The 23,842-nt window shown below is 24.7% G+C and overlaps 1 protein-coding gene across 1 annotated transcript; it reads left to right on the top strand.

Moving 5' to 3' along the window:
- Nucleotides 1-397: 397 nt before the first annotated feature.
- Nucleotides 398-22,999, top strand: LOC119666562 (MATH and LRR domain-containing protein PFE0570w-like). The gene is made up of 7 exons (XM_038075844.1): nt 398-2,038; nt 2,301-2,305; nt 15,125-15,647; nt 19,088-19,207; nt 22,570-22,760; nt 22,832-22,915; nt 22,973-22,999. Exons 1-7 carry the CDS (start codon nt 652-654, stop codon nt 22,997-22,999), a joined length of 2,337 nt encoding a protein of 778 aa, XP_037931772.1. The 5' UTR covers nt 398-651.
- The last annotated feature ends 843 nt before the right edge of the window (nt 23,000-23,842 follow it).

The following is a 23,842-nucleotide window of genomic DNA, read 5'->3' as shown; positions in this document are numbered from 1 at the left end:
ACGCATTTTTCACAAGTTTTATTTTAGTACAATTGTAACCTTATGAGCGGCAACATGTTGTTGTAGTGCATGGAAAATTTATTTAAAAAATATATAAAAAGTAAAGTAATGATAATTAAAGTTTAAAAGAAAATTTGAAAAACAAAATATTTATTTAAATTATAAAAATTTTTTTTACATACATACATTACATATTAAAAGGTTTCAACAAATAATTAAATATAATAACAAAAAAAAGCATTTAAATGAAAATTTCTAATAAACCACTTAACTAATTTTTTATGCTTATTACACATTTTATAGTTTTTTAAAAATTTTAAATTGTGCAATGTGACTTACAAAGCTAAACAAAGTTATATATATACAATATAAAATATAAAGTGTTTATAAATTTTGAAATCGACACAAATATTTTGTATAAACAAAATTAATTGTGTTTAATAACTGACATTTGTGCATTGAAACTAAGCAACTGTCAACTGTTTTTAAGACAATTTAAATATAAATACTCAAAAACAAAAACAAAAACAAAAAGAAAAGCAAATAGCAGCTAAGCCAATTAAAACAAATTTACAACAATAAATACATTATACGTAAATTTTAACTTACGCAAGAAGCGAACAAAACAAAGAACAAACCACACAACCACTGATGGCAACAACAGCACCCACAAGTACTATCGCCGTCATTAGCGAGCCCATAAAGATACCCTTAGGTGAGCGCTTTTCTACGCAGCTATCGACTGGTTCTGCTGACAGTGGTTGCATTGTGACATCATCTTCATCGGGTATCTCCCAGAAGCCGTCATCACAGTCATTAAACATACGCAGTAGCTCGGGCTCATTAAGCATACACGGTCCTAATGCAAAAAGCCAATTACAAAAATTAAAACAGCCCGCCTATAATCAACTACTCTCACAGGATAGTGGCATTGATAGTGTTGGCGCTGGTAATGCTTTAGCACGCGATGGTGAAAGTGATTCTACAGCAAGTTCACAGCAACAACTTAAATCTACACAATGTTCAAGTTCAAGCAGTGAGTCATTAAGTGGAAACTCTTCAGGTATATCATATACTATTGAATATGTCGATAATGGCTTCACAATTGGTTCAGTGCCAATGCGGCGACATAGATACAGAAATTCAAATAGTACCGGTACACAAGCTGCATTGGAAGATCGTATCGATGAAGTTGACATACCTGATGATGATGATGAAGATGATGATGATGATGATGAAGATGAAGAGTTTAATGATAAAGAAATCAAAGTGGCGAGTACGCAAAAAGAAGAGAAAGAGTTAGTTGTTAATGTTGACAACATTAATTCGACTGATAACAAACAAATTACTACTACTATAGAAAGCGATAACAATAAGACTTTAAAACAAACACTAGTACCAAAAGAAACTGCAAATACAAATGCCAATGAAACAAAGCCGACGTCAAGTGTATCCATCGAAACTACTCATAAATCATCAAATCAAACCAAAAAGAATGAAAATCAAGTATTGGCCACAGATGGCAATTATTATTTTCCATTATTAAAAATATCTGAAGATCCATTTATTGACTCAAAATTAATCAATAAGAAAGATGGATTGCAAGATACCATGTACTACCTTGATGAATTCGGTAGTCCAAAATTACGTGAAAAATATGCACGTAAACAGAAGCAAAAAGAAATAAAAAATGAAAAGGCCAAATTGAAGAAGAAAGAACGTGAAGGGCAGGAGCGCAAGAAGCGCACCACAATGGCCGATACAGATGATATGAATCTTTCGCAGGCGAATAATGACGCCATTGTAAGCACCACCAAACAATCCAAAACCTTAAAAGAAACTGACTGTGATAATAGAATTATAAGTGTTGATCATGTTAATAAAAATAGTTGTAAGCAAAAAACCAATGACTTAAATGATGAATTAGAAGTAGAGGGAACCTTACAGACACAAAATTCAACAAATTCAACTGTTAAATCAACAACGCCATCTTGTGTAAGCTGGAATAAAGTTATGCAGAAATTTAGAAATATTATAGGTAATATATTCTATATTTTAATATTCTTATATACTTTAAAAAAAAAATGACTCGTATTGAATTTATGGTAAAAGTATGCATTTTTATATATGAATATTAATGTTTGGAATTTAAATATTTTATATGAAAATAATTATTATTAACAAATGTACATATTTTAAATTTTAAACAAATTAATTAATTTTTTTTTATCATTCTCTTTTTCTTCTAGGTAAGTCGTTTTTATTTTATTGGGCAATTATAATATTTTAATCAACTTAAGGTAAGGTACAAGAAATCTTTTAATATATAATGTTTGTTTTTAAATATGAACAATACAAAATATATTACCATTAATTATTATCTTAACTTCTACAAATAAGTACACTACCTACTTTCAGAATCTTTAGATTTTTATTATATTACTTTACTTTAAATCTCCATTATTTAAATACGAGTACTTTTATGCTATTAGCATTTTCATTAATATTCCTTATATACTTACTCACTTATGAGGCGTTAATAACCTATTGTATGATTTCGGCTAAACTGCCAATACTCTATACGTGTCTTCTACACAAATCTTTAGTATTCTTCAACAAAAAAAAATGTTACTAACTTTATCTTCTATAACAAAAAATCTTTTTCGAATAGTTAAGTGTGTTAACAATGAGGAACCTTTTATATATATAAAAATAATAAAAAAATTATCTAAACTTATAATAAAAAAATTTAACAGTAGAGATCTTTAGCAATTATAAAATAAAAATATTAATACTCTGTTCTTAGTAATGTTATTTAATTAGCAATTAATGTTATTATTTATATTAATAAGGTAGAGTTGAACAGGTTGAGATTAAGATGTCACACCTAGACATTCAAGTCCTTAACTATACCAATTAGAAAAACAGATACCGTTGCAGTCTTATAGAGAAAGCTGTATGTATATCCGTTTTGTAAACTAATTGACCAGGGATATCTTAGTTTCATTACCTTATCAAGCTTTTATCATCGCACAATTTCTTCAATGTGCTTAGAAGAAAATTTTCCAAAATATACTAAAATATTTCATTCATTTCTTTTTTAGAGTATAAAATTGTAAAACATATGAGATGTAATACACATAATATAATGAATAATAATTTTAAGATAAAATTGTACAATATATAATATGTTACCAACTATTTGTCCAACTTCTCGATAATCTAGTGCTTTAAATCCCTTGTTTAATAACTCTGCTGACATTTCAACATGTGTTGCCATTTAGGAAAGTAGATTTTGTTCCATTTATTTTATCAACAATTGTAAATAAAATCAAAGCGTTATACGCTAAATTTCAAATATCTAACATATTACTGAATGCCACTAGAGATTATTGATTTATTTTCCTTTTACTAGTGCAATATGTCACAACTTTAATAAATGTATCTACAACATTTTTGTATTTGTTGTAATCTAATATTTTGTTTTTGCTTAACTATACTAACTTTTAAGCCATGATGCAAAGTGTAGGAAAGATTAAAACACTTATTTTTGTTAGGGATATAAGATATAAGGGTAATATCTACACTAAAACAAACTATTAAGAATACGATCTATGTTAAAAAATTGCATGTAGTAACATAAAGGCATTATAGTCCAGCTCTCAAATAAAAAATTGCTCATATAGCTTAGTATCTTTTATAAAGTTGGTTATGTGCATTTAACAGTAACGGAAGTCAGTAGTGTCGGAAAAACCCAACTTATTAGCAGCTTGCAGTGACCTATAAAGTCACTAATAAAATTGTTTAAGTCGAATCTGCTTAGTGAAATGTATAATTTGATATTACCTCTGCTAGGATGAGAAATTGATTTGTTTGTCTTTGACCCACACAATTAAGCCTATGGTCTACAAATTTTTCTTCATTTTCTGACATATTATTAGTTTTAACATTTAATAAAATTATAAATAGGAAACACTTGTTTTCAAAAAAACAAATTTTTAAAATATAATTTTTGTTTAGGCTACTCTGGTCTTATGATTGGGAGACAAATAAATTTTAATTTAATTCATTTTTTCACCCGTTTCATTGGTTTTTTTTCTAACATCTTCAGATGTATCTAAAAGAATTTTTTATAATTTGACCAAAAAAATTTTATGTACAAAAGAAATCATTTAGTTGGAAATAAAAATTATAAAAAAAATAATATAAATTCATTTTAATAGTACACATAACTTGTCAATAAATTGTTTGCAAAATGGCCGAAAGAAATTGTTTACATTTCATAGACTTAGTTTGTTGCATATTTAATTGAAAAATTATATTCAATTAATTCCGCAAAAAATAAGAATTTAATTCTAAGATTTTTTTATGTAAATAAACAGAAAGTTTCCCATGAACTCTTCAGCACACTTGTTATATTCTTGGATAAAACACCTTTTCCTGTTGCCATACTCATTGTTTTTCCCAAATTCTAATGAAATAAAATTGGAATGGATTATGTCAATGATAACATATTTTCCCAATGTTGTGGAAAATTTATTTTTTTAACTGAAAATGTGAAAATGTGAGATACATTTGCATAAACGCAAAAAGATTTTTCCACTGAAATCAAAATATATAAATTGATTTTTAACGCGAATAAGGAGCTGTGCTAATATATTCAATAAATATAAGGTGCAGAAATTATATATTTTTTAATGAATAAAATATATTCATGTACACGTACGTATTTAAGTATTTAAATTAAGAGTGTAAATGACTTTAGGAATGACTTTCGTGTTGTTTTTTTGGTGGTGATAAGAAGCTTAAGCTTCAGAAGAATTTCACACTGCTCTGTTGCTAAACAATCGCATTGTTGGTGACTGTCATTAAATGAAAAATTTTGATAAGATTCTGTATGTACGTCGACGACGAGTATACCATACATGCATGTGTAGATTTGTGCCTCATAATATATTAAAATTAATATGTGAAATTTTATATAATTGAATTAAATTTTTTTTTTTTATTATTATTATTTTTTAAACCGAGGTTATCATGTTTCACTGAAAAGTTGACGACGCGTCGCAGTTGTGGTTGAGCTTATTATTATAAATATTTATTTGTTCATTGCACACAGTATTATATATAATATTATTATATTAAATTGTTATTTAAATGGGATTTGCATAATCAGTTGTCGTAGTATAGTACTATTTGCAATTTTTATTTTTCATCTATATTTTATGATTTGGTTTTTTTTTTTGGAACGTTGTTGTTTTTGTTTTTGTTTCAGTTTTTCCCTTCACAATTGTTTGTTTAATATCATGCGACAAATATTAATTTGTTTTTTTGCGTATTACTGTTGCGTTATAATTTTTGTTCAAAGATGGGTGTGTCGTCCTAAACAAATTGTCTAAATTTACGAGTGCACACATAGAGAAGACACACCTCTACAAATATAATTTGTCTAACAATTTTTAACCACGCGTATAAATTTCTTCTTCTGTTTTGGCGCTTGGCGCTATAAAGAAAGAATATTTAGTAGATGTTTTTTTTTTTTTGTTTTTCTTATCATCTGATTTAAATTTGTTGTTTTTGAATGCTTTTTGGCATCTTTTCAATATCTTCAATTTTATTGAAAGTGAAAATGATAATAAAATTTTCCCAATAGAACAAAATATGTCTTTAAATTGAAATATTTTTAAATTTTGTTTTTAGTATTGTCAAAATTAAAAAAGTATATAATTAAATTTAAATGAATCATATATTAATTATTTTACACATAGTTAAATATAATTCAACTGAAGAATTTTTGTTTAACTTATTATTTATTTATTTATTACTGCTTTTTTTGTGTTTATGTATTATTATTTTATATTTATCATTATCTATTTATTGTTATTTTACATTTAATATTATTATTTTATATTTATTTATTATATTGCATTTATTGATTATTATTTTATATTTATTTATTATTATTTCTTTATTATCTATTATCTTGTACTTATCTATTATTGTCTTATATTTATTTATTATTATTTTATATTTAGTTATTTTTATTTCATATTTAGTTATTGTTATTCATATTTAGTTATTGTTATTTCATATTTATTTATTATTTTTTATATTTATTTATTATTTTTTATATTTATTTATTAATTTTTATATTTATTTATTAATTTTTATATTTGTTTATTATTTTTTATTACATTTTTAACATATATTGAATGTTTATATTTATTATAAAAAACTGCATGCGCATACGCCTTTAAAAATTTTGTTGCTCTCGAGAAGTTTTCTACTGCAATTTTATCCTAAAAATATGCAATGAAATTAGCATTAATAATGTATCCTACTTTCTTACAATTATATTTATTCATTAATAAACTTGACATTGTTTATAATATATAGATTTTTTAATATATATATACATATTTATATATACATATATATGTAAATACGTTGAATTTATGTGTTTTTTTAGTAATGCAAAATTTTTTACAAAAAATTTTTGTTGGTATTAAAAAAACACCTACGCATTTTAAATATATCCATTTAAATTTAAAAAATCTTTCTTGATTTTTCTGATATATATTTTTGTTTTCTTGAGCGAAAATAATTTTTTTGTTACTATTTTAAAAATTATTTGTTAAAAAATTAGATCTTCACATATTTGAAGCTTCAATCAAATTCTAATTATGTGACGCATGTAGTTAATTTGTGTTGAATTCTACAAATTTTTTTTTTATTTTTTTTTATTTTATTTATATCTTTTTTTTTTATTTTGATTCATTTAATATAAACATCCGTTTCGAAAATTTTGCAAATTACTATATCACATCAAATATATTATTTTATTAACTGTCAATAATATTGTTTAATTTTAACTCGCGTGGCTTTTTAATACTTTTATATATGTACGTACAATCGTCATTATTTATTTGATCAATCCATAAAATTTTCTTTCGTACCCGTAAATGAAAGTGTAATTTAATTTTCATGAAAAAGTTTCTTTCTAGTTGAGTTTGACGTCAATTTTGTGTTGTGTACTTTTCAACTATACAATTCAATTTCAAAGTAAAATGTAAAGAAAAAAGTTGGCTATTGTTTTCTTTAACTTTTCTTTAGTGAATACTTAATAAACGTTTCAGTTCTATTTTTAATTTTTTGTACAATTAAATTTTACCCCTTTGACAGTTTTTGTATCGTTGGTTTTTTTTATTTATTTATTTATTTAATTTATTTTTTTAAATATATTTTCTATGTGTCTTTTGTTGCGAATCTCGTGACAATGATAAAGCCATCACTTGATATTTTTCTGTCTATATTTAAACCCTTAGCAATATATTGTTTTCATATGTTAATTCTTTGTTTAAATAAATTAAATTTATAAATAAAATCAATATTATATATTAGCATGTAAATGTTTTTTTTGGATTTTTCTCCAAAAGTTCAAAGCCATAACAAAGGATCTATAAAATAAATATCAGTTCAAGAAACATGGAGATTGAAAACTAAAATTCTCTATTAAATTGAATTTTTAATTCAAAAAAACCAATCCTGTAGTAGTTTAGTTCAGAATTATCAAGAAAATCATTGGTGCATACGATCTAAAGTAACGAATTCGATAAAATTCTTCGTTCTGAAGCACATTGACTAAATGCTCTTCAAATTAGTATTCCCTCATACGCCAAAAACTTGTTTATATCATATAATTGTATAGTCGATTTCTGTAAGAACTGAGTGAAGCTAAGTTTTGTATTTGGTATATAAAAATTTTCCGACTTCTTCAAAAAGGTTCCGTTCACAGGTTGAACTTTATTAACGCTGTATAAAGTATTTAAATTCTAGTATATTTTGAAATGATCGATCTTACTATATTTGCTATCGATCTTACTATATTTAAACTGCTTATCATAGAATTTATCTAGAGAAATTTGTTTTTAATTCCACTTCAACAGTGAAGTTTTCGAGTTCCAAAACAGTTCATTTTACTGTCCTAGTGTTTTTCGTTATAAAGATAATGTCTGCTGTCTGCATATCACTACTGAAAATTCTTATATCTAAGCAAAGTTTTTCTATTGTAAAGTTTCCGATGTTATGTTTTTATAATTGATTTTACTCTCTTTGTACATAACATATACCTTGCTAATTGTATTGATTAGCGTTATTCCAACTATGTTGATCAACATTTTTCTTCAGTATTCCATTTTTAAAAGGGTTGATTCAATTTTAAAACGGTCAATAATTTAAAGTGACTGTTGAAAGCCTATAAATAAACAATACATGTTTATATTACACATATATAATCTCAAATATGTGGTACAGGCAAAATTTAAAATAGAAAAAATCACTTTTTAACCATAGTTTTAAAAATAATGATAGTTTAAAATAAAAAATATTTTATTAAATCAAATTTGATTTCATTTTACAATTAGTAGTAAAATTAATAAGAGAATATTAATTATGAAATATTATTAGTTCTGTGTACAAATCACAGATATGCTGTTTTTTTCAATAATTTATCATTATCTGCTGTTTTCGATAATCGTGATTATTTTTTAATCATTTTTTTATAAGAATATTACTCTATATTTTAGTAATTTAATATTTACGTAGTTATAATATAATATTGTGAAATCGTTTTAAGAATGTTCTTTTTATCTATTAAAAATGCAGAATTAAAGCCAAAAACCCACATATTCTTTCTAATCGATTTTTAATTAAATTAATTAAGTCACTTTAAAGCTCTTTTTTTTGTATCTACAGTATTTATTTATTTTTTTGTTACTAAGTGTTGCTTTGTCGTATAAATGAGTTGACATATTTACTCACACGCCTCAAATGATTTGCAAATAAGTTAATCTGTAATTACTTTCTGTTTAAGCTTTTAATTGTTAAATTGTATTGATAATGTTTATAAATGTCAACAAGTGCTAAGTCTGAAATATTTTTTTTACTAATACAAAGAACTTAATTCTAATCTTTATTGCAATTAGCATTGCTTCGAACCGTCAAATAACAAAATATGAAATAAATAATTAAAATCTTAAAACAATCTTTTAAAGAACTTCTAAATGCACAACCAAATAAAGTTATTTACTTTCATATTAAATGAAGTGGAAAAAATTTTGGCATATAAAAATGTTAATTTCACTTTATTAAGAATATATTTATTTATATATGCTTATTTATGTGTGTTGTTGTTGTTTTTCTGATAGTACAACAATTACCTTAAGCACCATTACCAATAAATAAATGCTAACAAACCGGCAGACGACGTTCTTAACCGCAGCTCATTCTTATCATCTTAATCACTTAATTAGAAAAACATGTGATCTTTCAATTATAATTTTTGTTTTTTATTACCGCATATTTTATTAATATTTTTATTATTCTTTGTTTTTTAAATGATGACAAATTATATTTTATCAATGTGGACAGATTTTTTCAATGGATAGACTGTGATAGTAAACAATCCATCAATCAATCAATCAATGGAAACAAACCAATCCAAACCAAACCAAATTCATTGATGGATTAATCTATGTCATTTAAGTAAATTACTTAGATTGCAAAAAATTAATTATTTGCTTTCATTGCGTTTGATATACTTTTCATAAATTTTTTGCTTAGAACTAATTTAAATTACTATTTAACCATATACATAATATAATTTTTATTATATTATTATCATTCTTTTGTTGTTTTTTAATTGAAAGTAATTAAAAATTTCATTCTTAATTTCATGTGATAATATTATAATTATGATTTTTATGTTAATTTAATTTTCATTTATACGCAAATTAAATTACACGGGTACATTATTGACAAGTCGCTCATTTTTTATTTCATTGTTAAAATATTGCTTTGAAGAATCAATTCCCTTGTCTTGTCGTGAGGCCGGAGTTTAAGTGATTACTCATAAAAACACATCCCAATATTTTGTTATTGTAAATTTACACCTTCATAGAGAATAGTAAAAAATACCTTTTTTGTTTAAAAATTTAACATACAATTATTTTTGGTTTAAAGTTTACTTTAACGTCTTTCTATTAAAGTAAAAAACATTTGAAAGTAACTTTAACTACAATGACTTATAATATATTTTAAGAATTTTATAATTTAATTATGATTTATCATACATATTTCAATATTTTTGGTGATAAATTTATTAGATATTAGTTAAGGAATTAAATAAAACTTAAATAAATTAGAATTAAATAAAACGAAACAGCTGTATGGTCAGCCAAAAATTCAATTATTTAAAATAATAAAAAAAATAAAATTTTTGTTGTTGTAGTTCACTACTGTTCGAAAAAACCTCTTCATAAAACCCTTAAATTTAAATCAAGTTATTAAAAAATATTCATCAGAACATACATACATTAGAATCATTGAAAGAAATACTGAAAGTTTGTCACATAACAGATAATAAATAAGGAGATATGTGAGATCTCACATAACATAGGATGTAGAAATAAAAGTCTGTAGGTTTAATACTGCAATTTATGAAGCTCCTAGCCGCAATGCAAATTCCTTAACTGATTAATAATACATCATAATATCTAACAAAATTATTTAAACAATTATTGTTTCATTTGTATGGCGTCCAAATCTCCAATTAGAGTGCTGTCACCCACATGAACCCATAACCAGCTTGGTGGTTATAAGTCCATGCCGTCAGTACATTGCTTTTAACAATGCCCAGACAACATTGATATTAGGAACTAATTAATTACAGTAAAAATCATAAATAAATCAATGATGGCATACCTGCCATAAATACGTCCATGAGGACGTAAATAATTAAAACTCACTGTTTAGGGTCATAAGATTAAGTTGAATGTAATATAATATTAGTATATTTAGTATAATATTTTAAATTCTTAAAAAATGTTAAATATATTTTTTTTACTTATATTTTTTTCTTATTAAAAATTTGACTATACAGTAGTCAGTTAGCTATAATAGTATTGTTACGAATAGCATCCTACACAGCTGGATAACATATTTACTTAAGAGATTATATACACATCCAAAAAATATGACCATTATCTATAACATAAATACGCATATGTTAGATATTTTTAAATAAGAAAGGAGAAGTTATGAAGAAAACATGGTTGACATATTTATTATTTTGGGATCGTTCCGATTCCCATTAAAAGCAATATTTGCTTTTATAGGATAAATATTGTATAGAACAATTTCAACAGTTTAATTAAATATAATTTATCAATCATTATTCAAAAAACGAAACTCGATATAAATTTTTTTTATTATTTATTTAAATAATATGTTAATTGTATAATATAAGTATAGCATAATTGAACTATTAATATGTATCCACATATTATTATAAAGACTGGCTTGGTTTTTGTCCCAGAAAAAAATAAAAAAATATGTAGAAATAAAATAAAATTTTACTTTTACAAGTTGGAAGACAACTTTATCTAATCTGTTAATACCTTAAACATATATCTCCTAATCTGTTTTTGATAAAACAGTTCTACTTTATTTTTCATGTATTTTTTAATCATATCAATTTATGCCCCTCTATGAGTATCTTTATTTTTAATATACTATGGAATTTTAACTAAGTTCCATTTAAATTTGAATTTTATCGGTGCTAGATTTGGCGTTCTGACATTATGAATAGTATAAATTTATGATTCTTACTGAATGAATAGTAAAAATCTACGATTTATACTGTATTTATGGTATAGATCTACGATTCATACTGAATGAATAGTATAAATCTACGATTCATATTGAATGAATAGTACAGTATTTTTTTTTTATTTATTTACTATTTAATTTTTAATATATATTATAAATTATTATTTTAATAAAAATTTAAGGTTCTACAGTATGTATATATAGTATAAATCTACGATTCATATTGAATGAATAGTACAGTATTTTTTTTTATTTATTTACTATTTAATTTTTAATATATATTATAAATTATTATTTTAATAAAAATTTAAGGTTCTACAGTATGTATATATAGTATAAATCTACGATTCATATTGAATGAATAGTACAGTATTTTTTTTTTATTTATTTACTATTTAATTTTTAATATATATTATAAATTATTATTTTAATAAAAATTTAAGATTCTACAGTATGTATATATAGTATAAATCTACGATTGATACAGAATAAATAGTAAAAATCTACAACTCATGCTGTATATAATCTACGACTCATACTGAATGGATAGTAAAAATCTACGATTCAGACTGTATATATACTGAATGAATAGTATAAATCTACAACTTATACTGCATGAATGATATAAGTCTACGATTTATATTGTCATACATAAAAATAGTTACCGCACTATAATAAATTATATTTTTGTTTAGTTTGATTATATACTCGTATATATATTTATTATTCTAGAAGCGCACGTGCCAACTGTATTTGTTATTAAATTAAGTGCGATAAACTTATAAAATTATGCAAACACAAATTATTGTGTTATTATTAACAATTATTAGGCAATATAATAAACAAATTTTAATTACGTTTATATTTTACTATTCTTAGAATATTATCTTTTTTGTAAATAAAATATATTATAAATATTTTGTTGCCACAACCAAAAGCTTAAAAATATTTTTTTGTTGTCAACTATATATATAATAATTTTATATTAATTTGATAATTTATCTTCTTCCCACAACAATTATTATTAATGTAAACAAATTATAAGTTTTAATAGTTTTACTTTTCTAAGAATGAGATTTTTTTCTATCCATTTCCTTTCATTAATTATTGTGCGCTTTTACCTGCTGCTGTTCTTATACTTAAAACTAAAATTTATGAATTTTATATTGCATTTTAATTGCTTTTAAATAAATTTTCTCATAATTTCTGCCAACAATATTTTAATTTGAGCATATAAATTTAATTGAATTTTAAGCAAATGATTGCATTTTTATAAATTCATAAAAACGGTTGACTGCACCTACAATACAAGTTGATGTCAAATATAATAAACTCACGACCAACATATGCAAATATATAGCATGCTAGAATAATTTGTTAAAGCTATATAATTATAATCCAACCAAACCTCATTCAATAAAAATTGCATGTAATTTCTAATATAATGCATGCGATATTCATTTGAATAACAAAAAGGATATTAACCTTTTGTTATTGTATTAATAAATTAATTTTATAATTTATTTGTAATTAATTATTTTACAACTTGATTGTTTGCAAGTGTTGTTAGTGACACTTCTTTACGGAAGCTTCTAGAACCATTTATTATCTAGATAGTTACCAATAAAATTGTTCTTCACAAAATCTATGAAATAATTATTTATCATCAGTACTGTTTGCTCTAAAAACCAAACTGACTAAGTAACTTTTAAAAAAGTATTAGTAATATACTAATATAGAGTTAATTATTTTATTTTTTTTCCCCCAAAAAGTTCATAGTGATATATGTCACTATTAAAATTGTAAAAATTTGCTATAAAACGGATTATGTTTTTATACTACTTTCTACATCTAATTCAGAGATTTAGTTTTGGTCACAGCATAAAATTGTCGCATAGTGAAAATCCACTAGTAACTATCTAAAACTGAGATAAAATCCAGCAATTTCATAGCGAATTTTCATAAAGATATCAGTCTTATGATAGGTTATAGCCGTTTAGGAAACCATGCTATAATATTTAATCTCCCGTTTAAACGTTCCTATCGCAGTTGTGTGAAGGACGATAAAAGTACCTTATATATTCCTTGTTATTGCCCACCACATGCGCAGCATCGATAGACTGTACTTGGAACTTCCTTTTTTAAGGATCTTGACCAGCTCTAGGACCTCCTTCTAAAGAGCATTTTAAGCTTTGCCAGAGCTTCAAGTAGCTTTTAAACTTTAGATAGTTCTTACAGAGATTAGGTCTTAGGATCCTCAGCATAACCTTACTTACATACTGCTGTCCTACACTCCTAAGTGGTTTATAGGGTCTCGCAGCATAACCTAAACTACTTGAAATATAAAATAATAAAAATTGGTATTACGTTTTTCAATCAAACTCTTATCTTATAATAGTTACAAATGACTTTTCATCTGCTTATTAAAAGATATTACAGTATTTTTATAAATATTGGTATCGAATTCAATTGTTTATATATACCTATGTACTATAGGTGGTTTTTTATAATTTTTGAATTATAAAAAAACTATTTTTATATTCTTTAAAATATTATAAAAAACAAGTACAACTATAAATTGCACATGTGAAATATTATTAGGAATTGGAACAACTGTTAAATCGCATGCTCCATAAAAGTTCTATATATAATATATACTTTAGTACCTCTAAAGTATGCACATATCATACATTTTTCAAAATTTTTATTTTAAATAAATTTGTTTAAATATTAAAAATTTGTGTGTGCTCTTTTGATAAATTTAATAATTTTAGAGCAATTAATTCTTTTAAAATTGTTATAAAATTTATACGTAAATAACAATATTTTCGTGTATATATATTATTTTTTTTATTTAATTTGCCGGATTTGAAAATATTATTCTAAAAGCACTACAATTTTTTAAACGTTTATGCTTCGACCAAGGAGAAAAGAGTAGAAAGACTAGAAATTCGCTGAAATGTTTTGGCAAATAAAATTGCATTTTACTATTTAAAAAAAAAATGCGCAAACGTGTGGCATTATTTCTTCTTCATTTTTTTAACAAATTCTCATTAAAATAAAAAAATATATATACGAGACTATATAAAATAATTGCTAGAAAGGTAATTTTATTGAGGGTCTTATGCATTTGTACAATGTAATTTGGACTAGTTTCAGTTTATCTCTGTCGGTGTAATTAACTTTACGCTTTGAAAAGAATTTTTATTAAAGTCAAAAATTAATGTGGCGCCTCTAAATAATTAATAAAAAAAGAAAAAAACACAAATTTCAATAAAACTAAAATATAATAAAAAATACAATATTTTATATAAAAAGTGAAAAAAAATTTAATAGTTATTTGAAAAAAAAAACCCATTAAAAACACAAAAGCGTATTTTATGCTATGGTGGTAGTGCGCATTTAATAGCCTTCAAACTATTAAATTTTCTATATAATCATTATATATACTTATATACAAGTATATATAGATATATATCTTTTTGTTAAGTTACTGCAAAAAAAAACCGTCAAAGTGATTAAAACGGGGGTACGTCCGCGTAAAATTATAAAAATTGTACGCAAAAAAAAGAAAGCCAATGGCGTTGGTGGCAGTGAAACGGATACGGGCTCAGAACGTAAAAATTCAAATGCCTCCATACAACGTTCATTTGACGATGCCAATGAAGATAATAATATAAGCACAAATAATAATGATAACAGTATTAAAACACAAAATTCTAAGTTACCATTAAAATCAAAAGTAGTAAATAAAAGTAATAGTTTCAGTACAAATAATTCTAATTCCAAAAGTTCTAAATCGACTGATACAGGAGTAACGTCAACAACGTCTGAAAGCGATACATCGGACACGTCAGCGACAACCGCAACTACTTCTAGTACAAAACCTTCATCACGAACTACAACAAAGTCAAAATTAAATGGCAACAAATTATCTAAACCTGTCACGCGTACCAACTCAAAACGATATGCAGATCCAAGTATAATATATATATATATATATATTTGCATAGCATTTATGCAATAAAAATAATATAAAAAAAAAAAAACAAATGTTATGAGATTTATAAAAAATATAAAATAGAATAATTTACCAATAAATGTATTAGGAACATAAAAAAAAAAAAACAAATGACTTCATTATAAAGCATACCAACCACTCCCCTTTCAATAACCAAAAATAGTTTTAATTCTCAACTAAATAAATACTAAATATAATTATTATTTTTCTACTTTTTAATTTATGATAATTTATTAGTTTAATGTGTTTAACTTCTTCGGCGACATTTAGTCTATATATTTATACACTTACCATATAACTTAATTGCTGTACATACAATAATCAATCACTTATAACCTTTTTGACTTTGGAAGTGACACATGCCTTTTATGTTGTTGACAATTTTTGACGCAAATAAATCAATTGACGACAATTTGTCGATTGTTATCGGAATTTTAAATTTCGCCTTTAATAAATTTAATTTTCACAGAAATAATAATCAACTACACAAATTATTAAAACGAAAAATTTATTATAATATTAGATTTTATTTGACGTAACGGAAATTATTCCATCCTTCCCATTTTAATCTAAAGTAAAAATAAAGTGGTAAACGCACGCTACTTTTATAAAAATCGCAATCCATTTAATAGTGTGGTTATAAAATACATCCCCCAACCTCTTTGACATGTATGATATATAATTTAAATCCATTATTGTAACAAAAACACAACCCTTTCTAAAAAAAATAAAGAAAATACTAAGCAATAGTTTAAAAGTTAAAAATTATTTCAATCAATTTTTAACTAAAAAAATACAATAATATATATAAACTACTTTATAGTTAAAATTGTATATCTACAACTTTTGTAAAGCTGACGACTTTTGTAAATCTGTACTTACACCAACCACATTTTATTTTAAGAACCCTCTTTAAGTGTACTATCAAGTGATTTTCTTTGTAACTACACATTAAATAAGGATAAAGATTCATGCTCTGTTCTTTAACTTTTTGTCTTAATCGCAGAGTGTAGGCCTGAAAGACAATTAAATAAATTTTATTTATTTATTTATTTATTTATTTTATATAATTATACAAAATCCACTATTCTGTTATCAATTACCCTCTATCTTATTAGGTTAAAATAAGCCTAGTTTTACATTTTCATTATTAGATATGATCGATCTTTAAAATTTATATTAAATTATGTTTAACCATGTTATTTTATTGGAACCAAAGTTTTTTTCTTAGTTTCTATGAAAACCTATTTGGTTTTGATAATACGACGGGTATTGTGCGTATTGCTTTCTAGTGGATATTTACAATACAAGCTATAAAACCCTGAAGCCTCTAAAATTTTACCTAGATAATATATATAAAAACTTTTAATAAATGCATTAATGTGATATATGTCAAAATTTTATCTCATTTTGTATACTGCAACTGTGACATAAGTCCACCTATGCTCAAAACTTTTATCATTAGAGTCAGTTAAATAAAATTGAATACATTTTTTAATGTTTTTAAAAATAATGTCTATAAATGCATTATATGTAATAAATACACTTAGGTAACTTCCTAAATTACAATTTTATTTTGTAAATTATCATAGATTATGTTATAACGATCCTCCTAAATTTCGAAGAATAACCATTTCATACTTTTAATGATGCCCATGTTCTTTTTCAAGAAGAAGAATTATTTTTCATAATTAATTTATAAGAGTTAATATTTCAATATAATATTGGGCTGTACAAATATCTACCATAGTTTAAATAATCTATTATTTATTAATAAATACCACAGTATTTATAATTGTTTATATATAATTGCAAATGAAATCGCATAACAAAATCAAAGAAATGAGAGCAAGTTAAAAAGGCCACAATTTCACTAAAAAAGAGCCAAATAATTGATAAAAAAAAGAATGCTAACCAAGATAAAGGTTAAAAAAATTGCACAGAAGCACAGTTCAGATAAAGATAGTTTATTATTATTATTACTATGAGATGTGGAACTGGGACCGTCGGGTCTATTACGCCCCCTTCTGAATTTGGAGTAAATCTCTACAACGCCCTGTTGCGTTGTAGTATAGAACCTACTTTATAGAATTTTATTGCCTCTTCCGTAACCAATTGCTTGTTGTTCTTTTAATGTCATTGTAGATATACCAAAGTAATTACATATATATATATAATTACATATATACATAAAATTATATATAATATAATTATAATACATAAATCAAATTATATATAATATAATGATAATAAATGTATATATGTATATATTATATATAATTAAAGCACCCTGTATTAATCAAATTAAAAAAGTGTCTTCTTTAATTAAAAATCAAATTATAGATAACTACTTCAATTAAATATATATACCCAAAAAAATATTGTTTAATGCCAACAACAATTATAAAAAATAATTAGCAAAGTAATGTGAAATTAAATATAAATAATAGAAAAATACTATTTCATTATATATTTGAATGTCTTGAATAGTTTGAATGTCAAAGCTGAGGGTAATACGAAGAAAGACAAAACTAGAACTTTTGTCTGATAGAGCAATCGCCTGCCAGGCACCTTGTCAATTGCTGCTGACAATGAAGCAGATGTCACTAACATTAGGAATATACCAATAAAAACCCAAAAAAAAAAGATGAAAAATTAATCGGCAAGGAATTATTATTAAGTTTTGGCTTATATTTAATTTAAGTAACAAAATATAAGACAATTTTATAGTAATAATTTTTAAATTTAAAATCACTCCCTTTCCCTTTGATTTCCCTTAATTAAGACTGAATGCTATTTTTAATTATTATTTTTTTTAAAAAAATAATTTCACGTTAAAATAAAAAACTCTTATCTTTATAATTTATTAATGTTCTTCAACGTTCAACGTTACTAGCATTTAATCTTCTTAGGCCTTAAAATAATTTAATCATTTATTTGTTGAGTAAAGTAACTGCCTTTTGCCTTTTCATGGCGCAAAATGAAAATTAAAACAAATATTAATAAAATAATAATGTTTTTAAAATGTTGATATTTTATTGCTGCGCTTGTTTTTATGCCTTGAAAATTTAAAAATGAAAATGAAAAACAAAACATTTATATTTTATTTTTACATAAATCTTTTTATTTGTTAATAAGATAATTCTTTTAATTGCTTGACAACAAAATATATATTATTAAAAAAAAAAAACAAATATATTCATCACACCCATTAATTTCGTTATTATATTAGACGAAAGCAAGCTATTTTTTTTTTTGTTTTTTTTTTATAATTAAAAAGTGGCAACCACCTGTACTCTCATAACATTTGTTTTTATCTATATAAAAATGTGGTCTGGTCTGTGTCATTTAAACACAAATAATGCACAAATAAAGCAATAAATTAAAATATTATATTAGGCATGAAACAGCTTATTGGAAAATTAAATGATTTATGGCCTGAACACAGTGTTGCACTTTCCATTCCAAAACAAATTGATGAAAGTAAAGAGAAATTAGAAGGTTGTTGGGAAACAGAAGGTAAAACTAAAATTAAATTTAATCATCATTTTATTCATCACATCATCAATTATAATAATTATATATTCATATATTATTTTAAATATAATATGTAATAAGATAGTGTGTGTAATGTGATGAATGCGAAACCTTTTTTCCACTTCTCTATAAAATATAAACATTCTTGATCAATTTCACAAGACCAATTGATTCCTGTGTTTGTAAACGTTTATATGTAAACCCACCCAGTGTTTGCTCATTGTGTGGACGAGAAAAATATGCAATATGCTTTGTGAGGACCGATATCAATATTTCCTCAAGATATATTCGTAAAGAACGTGCTGCTAATGCTACTGATCGCCTGTTAAGAAATGTTCAACTAGTTAATATCTATTAATATTTATTAGTTAATTTATTAATCATAAATCGCTATTCTGCAGTTCCTTCGAAGAAGATAGAACAAAAAATTTGCAGTTCCTATAGAACAAAAAATTTTATGAGTTTATTAGCTTCTTCTCTAGGTAAATCTACTCATCTTAGATTAGAATATTATAATGTCTTAGATTATAACCAAGACATCAACTTTATTAGCATGTTGATGTCTTGGTTTGACTGAGTGACCTTTGATATTGTTACATTTTTACTCATACATTCTTACGAGAAATATTTTGTTGTTGTTATTTTATTAGCTTGTTCTCTAGATAAATCTACACAGATTAGATTATTGTTTTAGATAATATCCTTTTTCTACTTTATTGGCATGTTAATGTCTTGGTTTGACTGAGTGCCTTTGATATTCTTACATTTTTACTCGTACATTCTTACGAGGACTATTTTGTTGTTGTTGTTGTTGTTGTTCTGCTTTGAGTTAGTGCTATTGCGGTATTTACTCTTTTATGGTTTGGGGGGCTTATCGCTGCCCCACACTAAGCTTTAACTATAGTAGAATTATTATAATTTATTTATCTTTTAACTGATGACGGACCGTAGATCAGCATATCTTTCTGTGCGTCCTGAGGTGAACTATTTTGGATATTATTGCTTTGAGTTCTCAAACAGTATTTTTTCTTTATAATTTTTTTTTTTATTGTATGATTTAATTTATTTCTCTTCAGAAATGTTGTTAAACTGTTATTGTTGTTGTTATCAGTAGGGATCTGCTTGTGTATTTCCTTTTTGTTGTGGCGAATGGTACTTTGTCGTCGGACTCGGTTCGTGGATCGGTCTGTTCTTGGAACCAATGCTTACGTTTAGATTTTCAAAGATAGATATTTTTTCTTCTAATATGGTATAATTTATTAATCAAATTTATTGATCTGATGATAGGCTTAAAGTTAAAGAACTAACTTGTTTATTACTTCTTTTCCAAGTAATACAAAAATTTTAAATAAATTTTTTTAGTTAAAGTACTAAAGTGTACAATACATTTTATTAATTTTTAAAATAATTAAAAATAAAACTTCAAAGTTGACTTTTTGTTTTTCTATTCGAATTGTCAAAATGGAAAAAATTGATTATAAAATTTATATAAAAATATAATGTAAGCGAAATAATTTTATGTGAAATCAAAATAGAGCAGCAATCAATTTACTAAAATATTTAGTTAAATTGCAATATTTATAACGTCTCTTATAACATCAACCAAAGATCCTCAGCACCGCCAAATGGAAGGTGCAGTAATACACAGCCTGGGAAAGTTAGAAACTGTTGGTATGTTTAAAATCTCTTCTCTTCCTATATTTAATTCTTTTTTTACTTTAACAATATAATTGTATACTATTATCGTATTTGTTCACATCCAGGTTTCTTCTTAAATAAATTGTGAATTTAGCTCCCATTAAAAAATTTAAGAATATAAAATGTTCTTATGTTCAAATGTTGCAACGATTGTTAGCAATGTTTTTAATTATCACTTCTTTGAAAAACTATTTTAAAAAATAAATTTTTTTTTCTTTCTATAGATATGCCACTGTGAAGACACTTGAATGTATATTGTCAGATAAATACTCAAAAAGTGAATGGAAAGTTTTCTTCCTTTACACATATAATATGGCTCTACTGCTCATATTATAGATTGTATCCTCTACTGCTCAATGTTACTTCACTGTGTACACTGTCTTATCAGTTAAGCTGATATCTGATTTTTTTCCCGGAATAGATCGTTTATTTCTAAATAATATTTCTTACGTAATAAAAGCTTTATTTCACATACCTATTTAATCAAAGTAAATTTAGAGATTGTTTTAAATTACGACTTAAAAATGCATGTAAAAATTAGATACGGGTTCTAGAAACTAATTATTAGTAATTCAAAATTTTTCTTCTTGAATGAAACTTATTTTCGGCAGTTATTTTTCAGGACCTAATCTGCTGGGGTTTATGAATCTAATAAGTCTGAACTCGATTAGCTCAAAAATTATTTAGGCTATTTACCAGACAAGACAGACAATATCTTCATATTGATTAAAAATGTACATTCTGGCAGGAAAGCACTGAAAATTTGTAACTGAAGATATCCGCGTTTGTTTAAGTACTTTTAATATCTATATGTACTTTTACATACAGAGAAATTAGTATCCCCTGTCAACTGATTTGTATATAACTATAGATTGAATGAGTTCACTAGCGGTAGCAAATGGTCGAGAAATCATCAATATCTCGATATTATTTTGCTACAACCCCTACAACCGATAAAAACATTACACAATTGAAGAAACTTGACCTCTATAATCATCAATCCCAAAGCAATAGTAGAACCACTTGCCAATTGGTTTGTTGTTGGTAAATATTTTATGATTAAGATCCATCCCTTTACGACTTGTTCCAAAAAAATATAATGCTTATATAAACCACAACATAATTATGTCTCTAGTGACCGCATCCCAAAATAATAGTAGAACCACTTGCCAATTGGTTTGTTGTTGGTAAATATTTTATGATTAAGATCCATCCCTTTACGACTTGTTCCAAAAAAATATAATGCCTACAAAAACCACAACATAATCATGTCTCTAGTGACCGCATGATTATTGATAATGAGATATAAAATTAGTTCTATTTTAGCATAATATGGAATAAAAATTATAGCTCGGTAAAATACATTTTTATCTATATATATGTATATATTATCACTATATCATTCAACTTAATTTTATTCTCAGTAAACTTTTAATGATTATTGGTTTAAGCTTTTAAATAAAATATATAATTATATATATATGTGCTATATGATAGTTGATTATAGAACTTTGTGATTTATATAAGTTTCTATATAATTTTCTTGTACCTTACTTCGTTTATTATGATATTATATTCGATTATTTATAAGAATTTTTTTAAATTTTGATAAACAACTTTGTGGTTTTGTTTTCTTGAAATTTTAGGCAGAGATGGTTCCAAGGTTACTACAGTGGTTGCAACACCCGGCCAAGGTACCGACCGTGTACAAGAAGTTTCCTACACAGATACAAAGGTGATTGGCAATGGAAGTTTCGGTGTAGTCTTTCAAGCTAAACTATGCGACACAGGGGAGCTGGTAGCGATTAAAAAAGTTTTACAAGACAGACGATTTAAGGTAAATATTAATATTTTTGTTTTGTTATTTCAAATCTATTATTAATAATTTAATTTTGCTTCATTTTATAGAATCGTGAATTGCAAATAATGCGTAAATTGGAACATTGTAATATTGTAAAACTTTTGTACTTTTTCTATTCGAGTGGTGAAAAGGTAAGCAAAAATTTAATATTACTTATTCTTATAAATAATGTCTATAAAATCCTTTAGTTTATATCTGTTAAAATTTCTTTTTAATTAATAGTGAAATATGCACTTATTTTAGTAGGTAAAGATAATGGTAATAAAAAAAATTCAAATGAATTTATAACATATATTTCAAGTGTAAATGCAATCAATATTGAAATCCAAATATTATATAAAATTTCTTCTTTCTTATTCTATGTACAACAAAATTTATTAAAAATAAAAATAATAAAACTTACAAAAAAATATATAATCTATTATATTTGAAAAATATGTTTTCAAAATAATTAAAACGGCTTTCTGCATAAAATAAAAGCTAGCCGAGTTTCCCATTGATGTTGGGATTTTGGCCGGTGTTCTCAAACCACAGGTACTCTTTGACATATAATGTAGCAATTAATATCAATCAGTTCAATGAACTTCGTAAATATTTCATCGTATTCGCTAATGCAATATTGTAATATAATATGTACGACACTATGTATATATGTATAAACAATAAAAAATAAATTAATTGCAAACAGCCAGCATTTATTCTCTCATGCGACACATTTGTTAAATATGCTAAAAAATTCATTTGAATTTTGGAAACATGAGTAATTTTTGAAACATTTATAAAGTTTATAAATGAAAAGTTTTATATAAAATGCAAAATGCATGAATTTTATTACTTATACTTTATAAATAACATTTTTTTTATCGCCTACATACTCATTTTTAGATTAAAATATTTCTTTAGGTTATATATATCATAATATTATGAAATAGAAATTGATAAAAGTATCAAATAGTTGAAGCTTTTTGTGTTTACATTTTTACGTATAATTTTTGTTTTATTTTTAATACTAAAAGCTTATAGAATTTATTTTTTAAAACATTTTAACATATTTTATC

Source organism: Teleopsis dalmanni, chromosome 1, assembly GCF_002237135.1.
Source record: "Teleopsis dalmanni isolate 2A chromosome 1, ASM223713v2, whole genome shotgun sequence".
In the NCBI taxonomy this organism is placed as follows: domain Eukaryota; kingdom Metazoa; phylum Arthropoda; class Insecta; order Diptera; family Diopsidae; genus Teleopsis; species Teleopsis dalmanni.
Note: the sequence above shows the minus strand (reverse complement) of the source record. Positions and strands in the feature narration are given on the sequence as shown.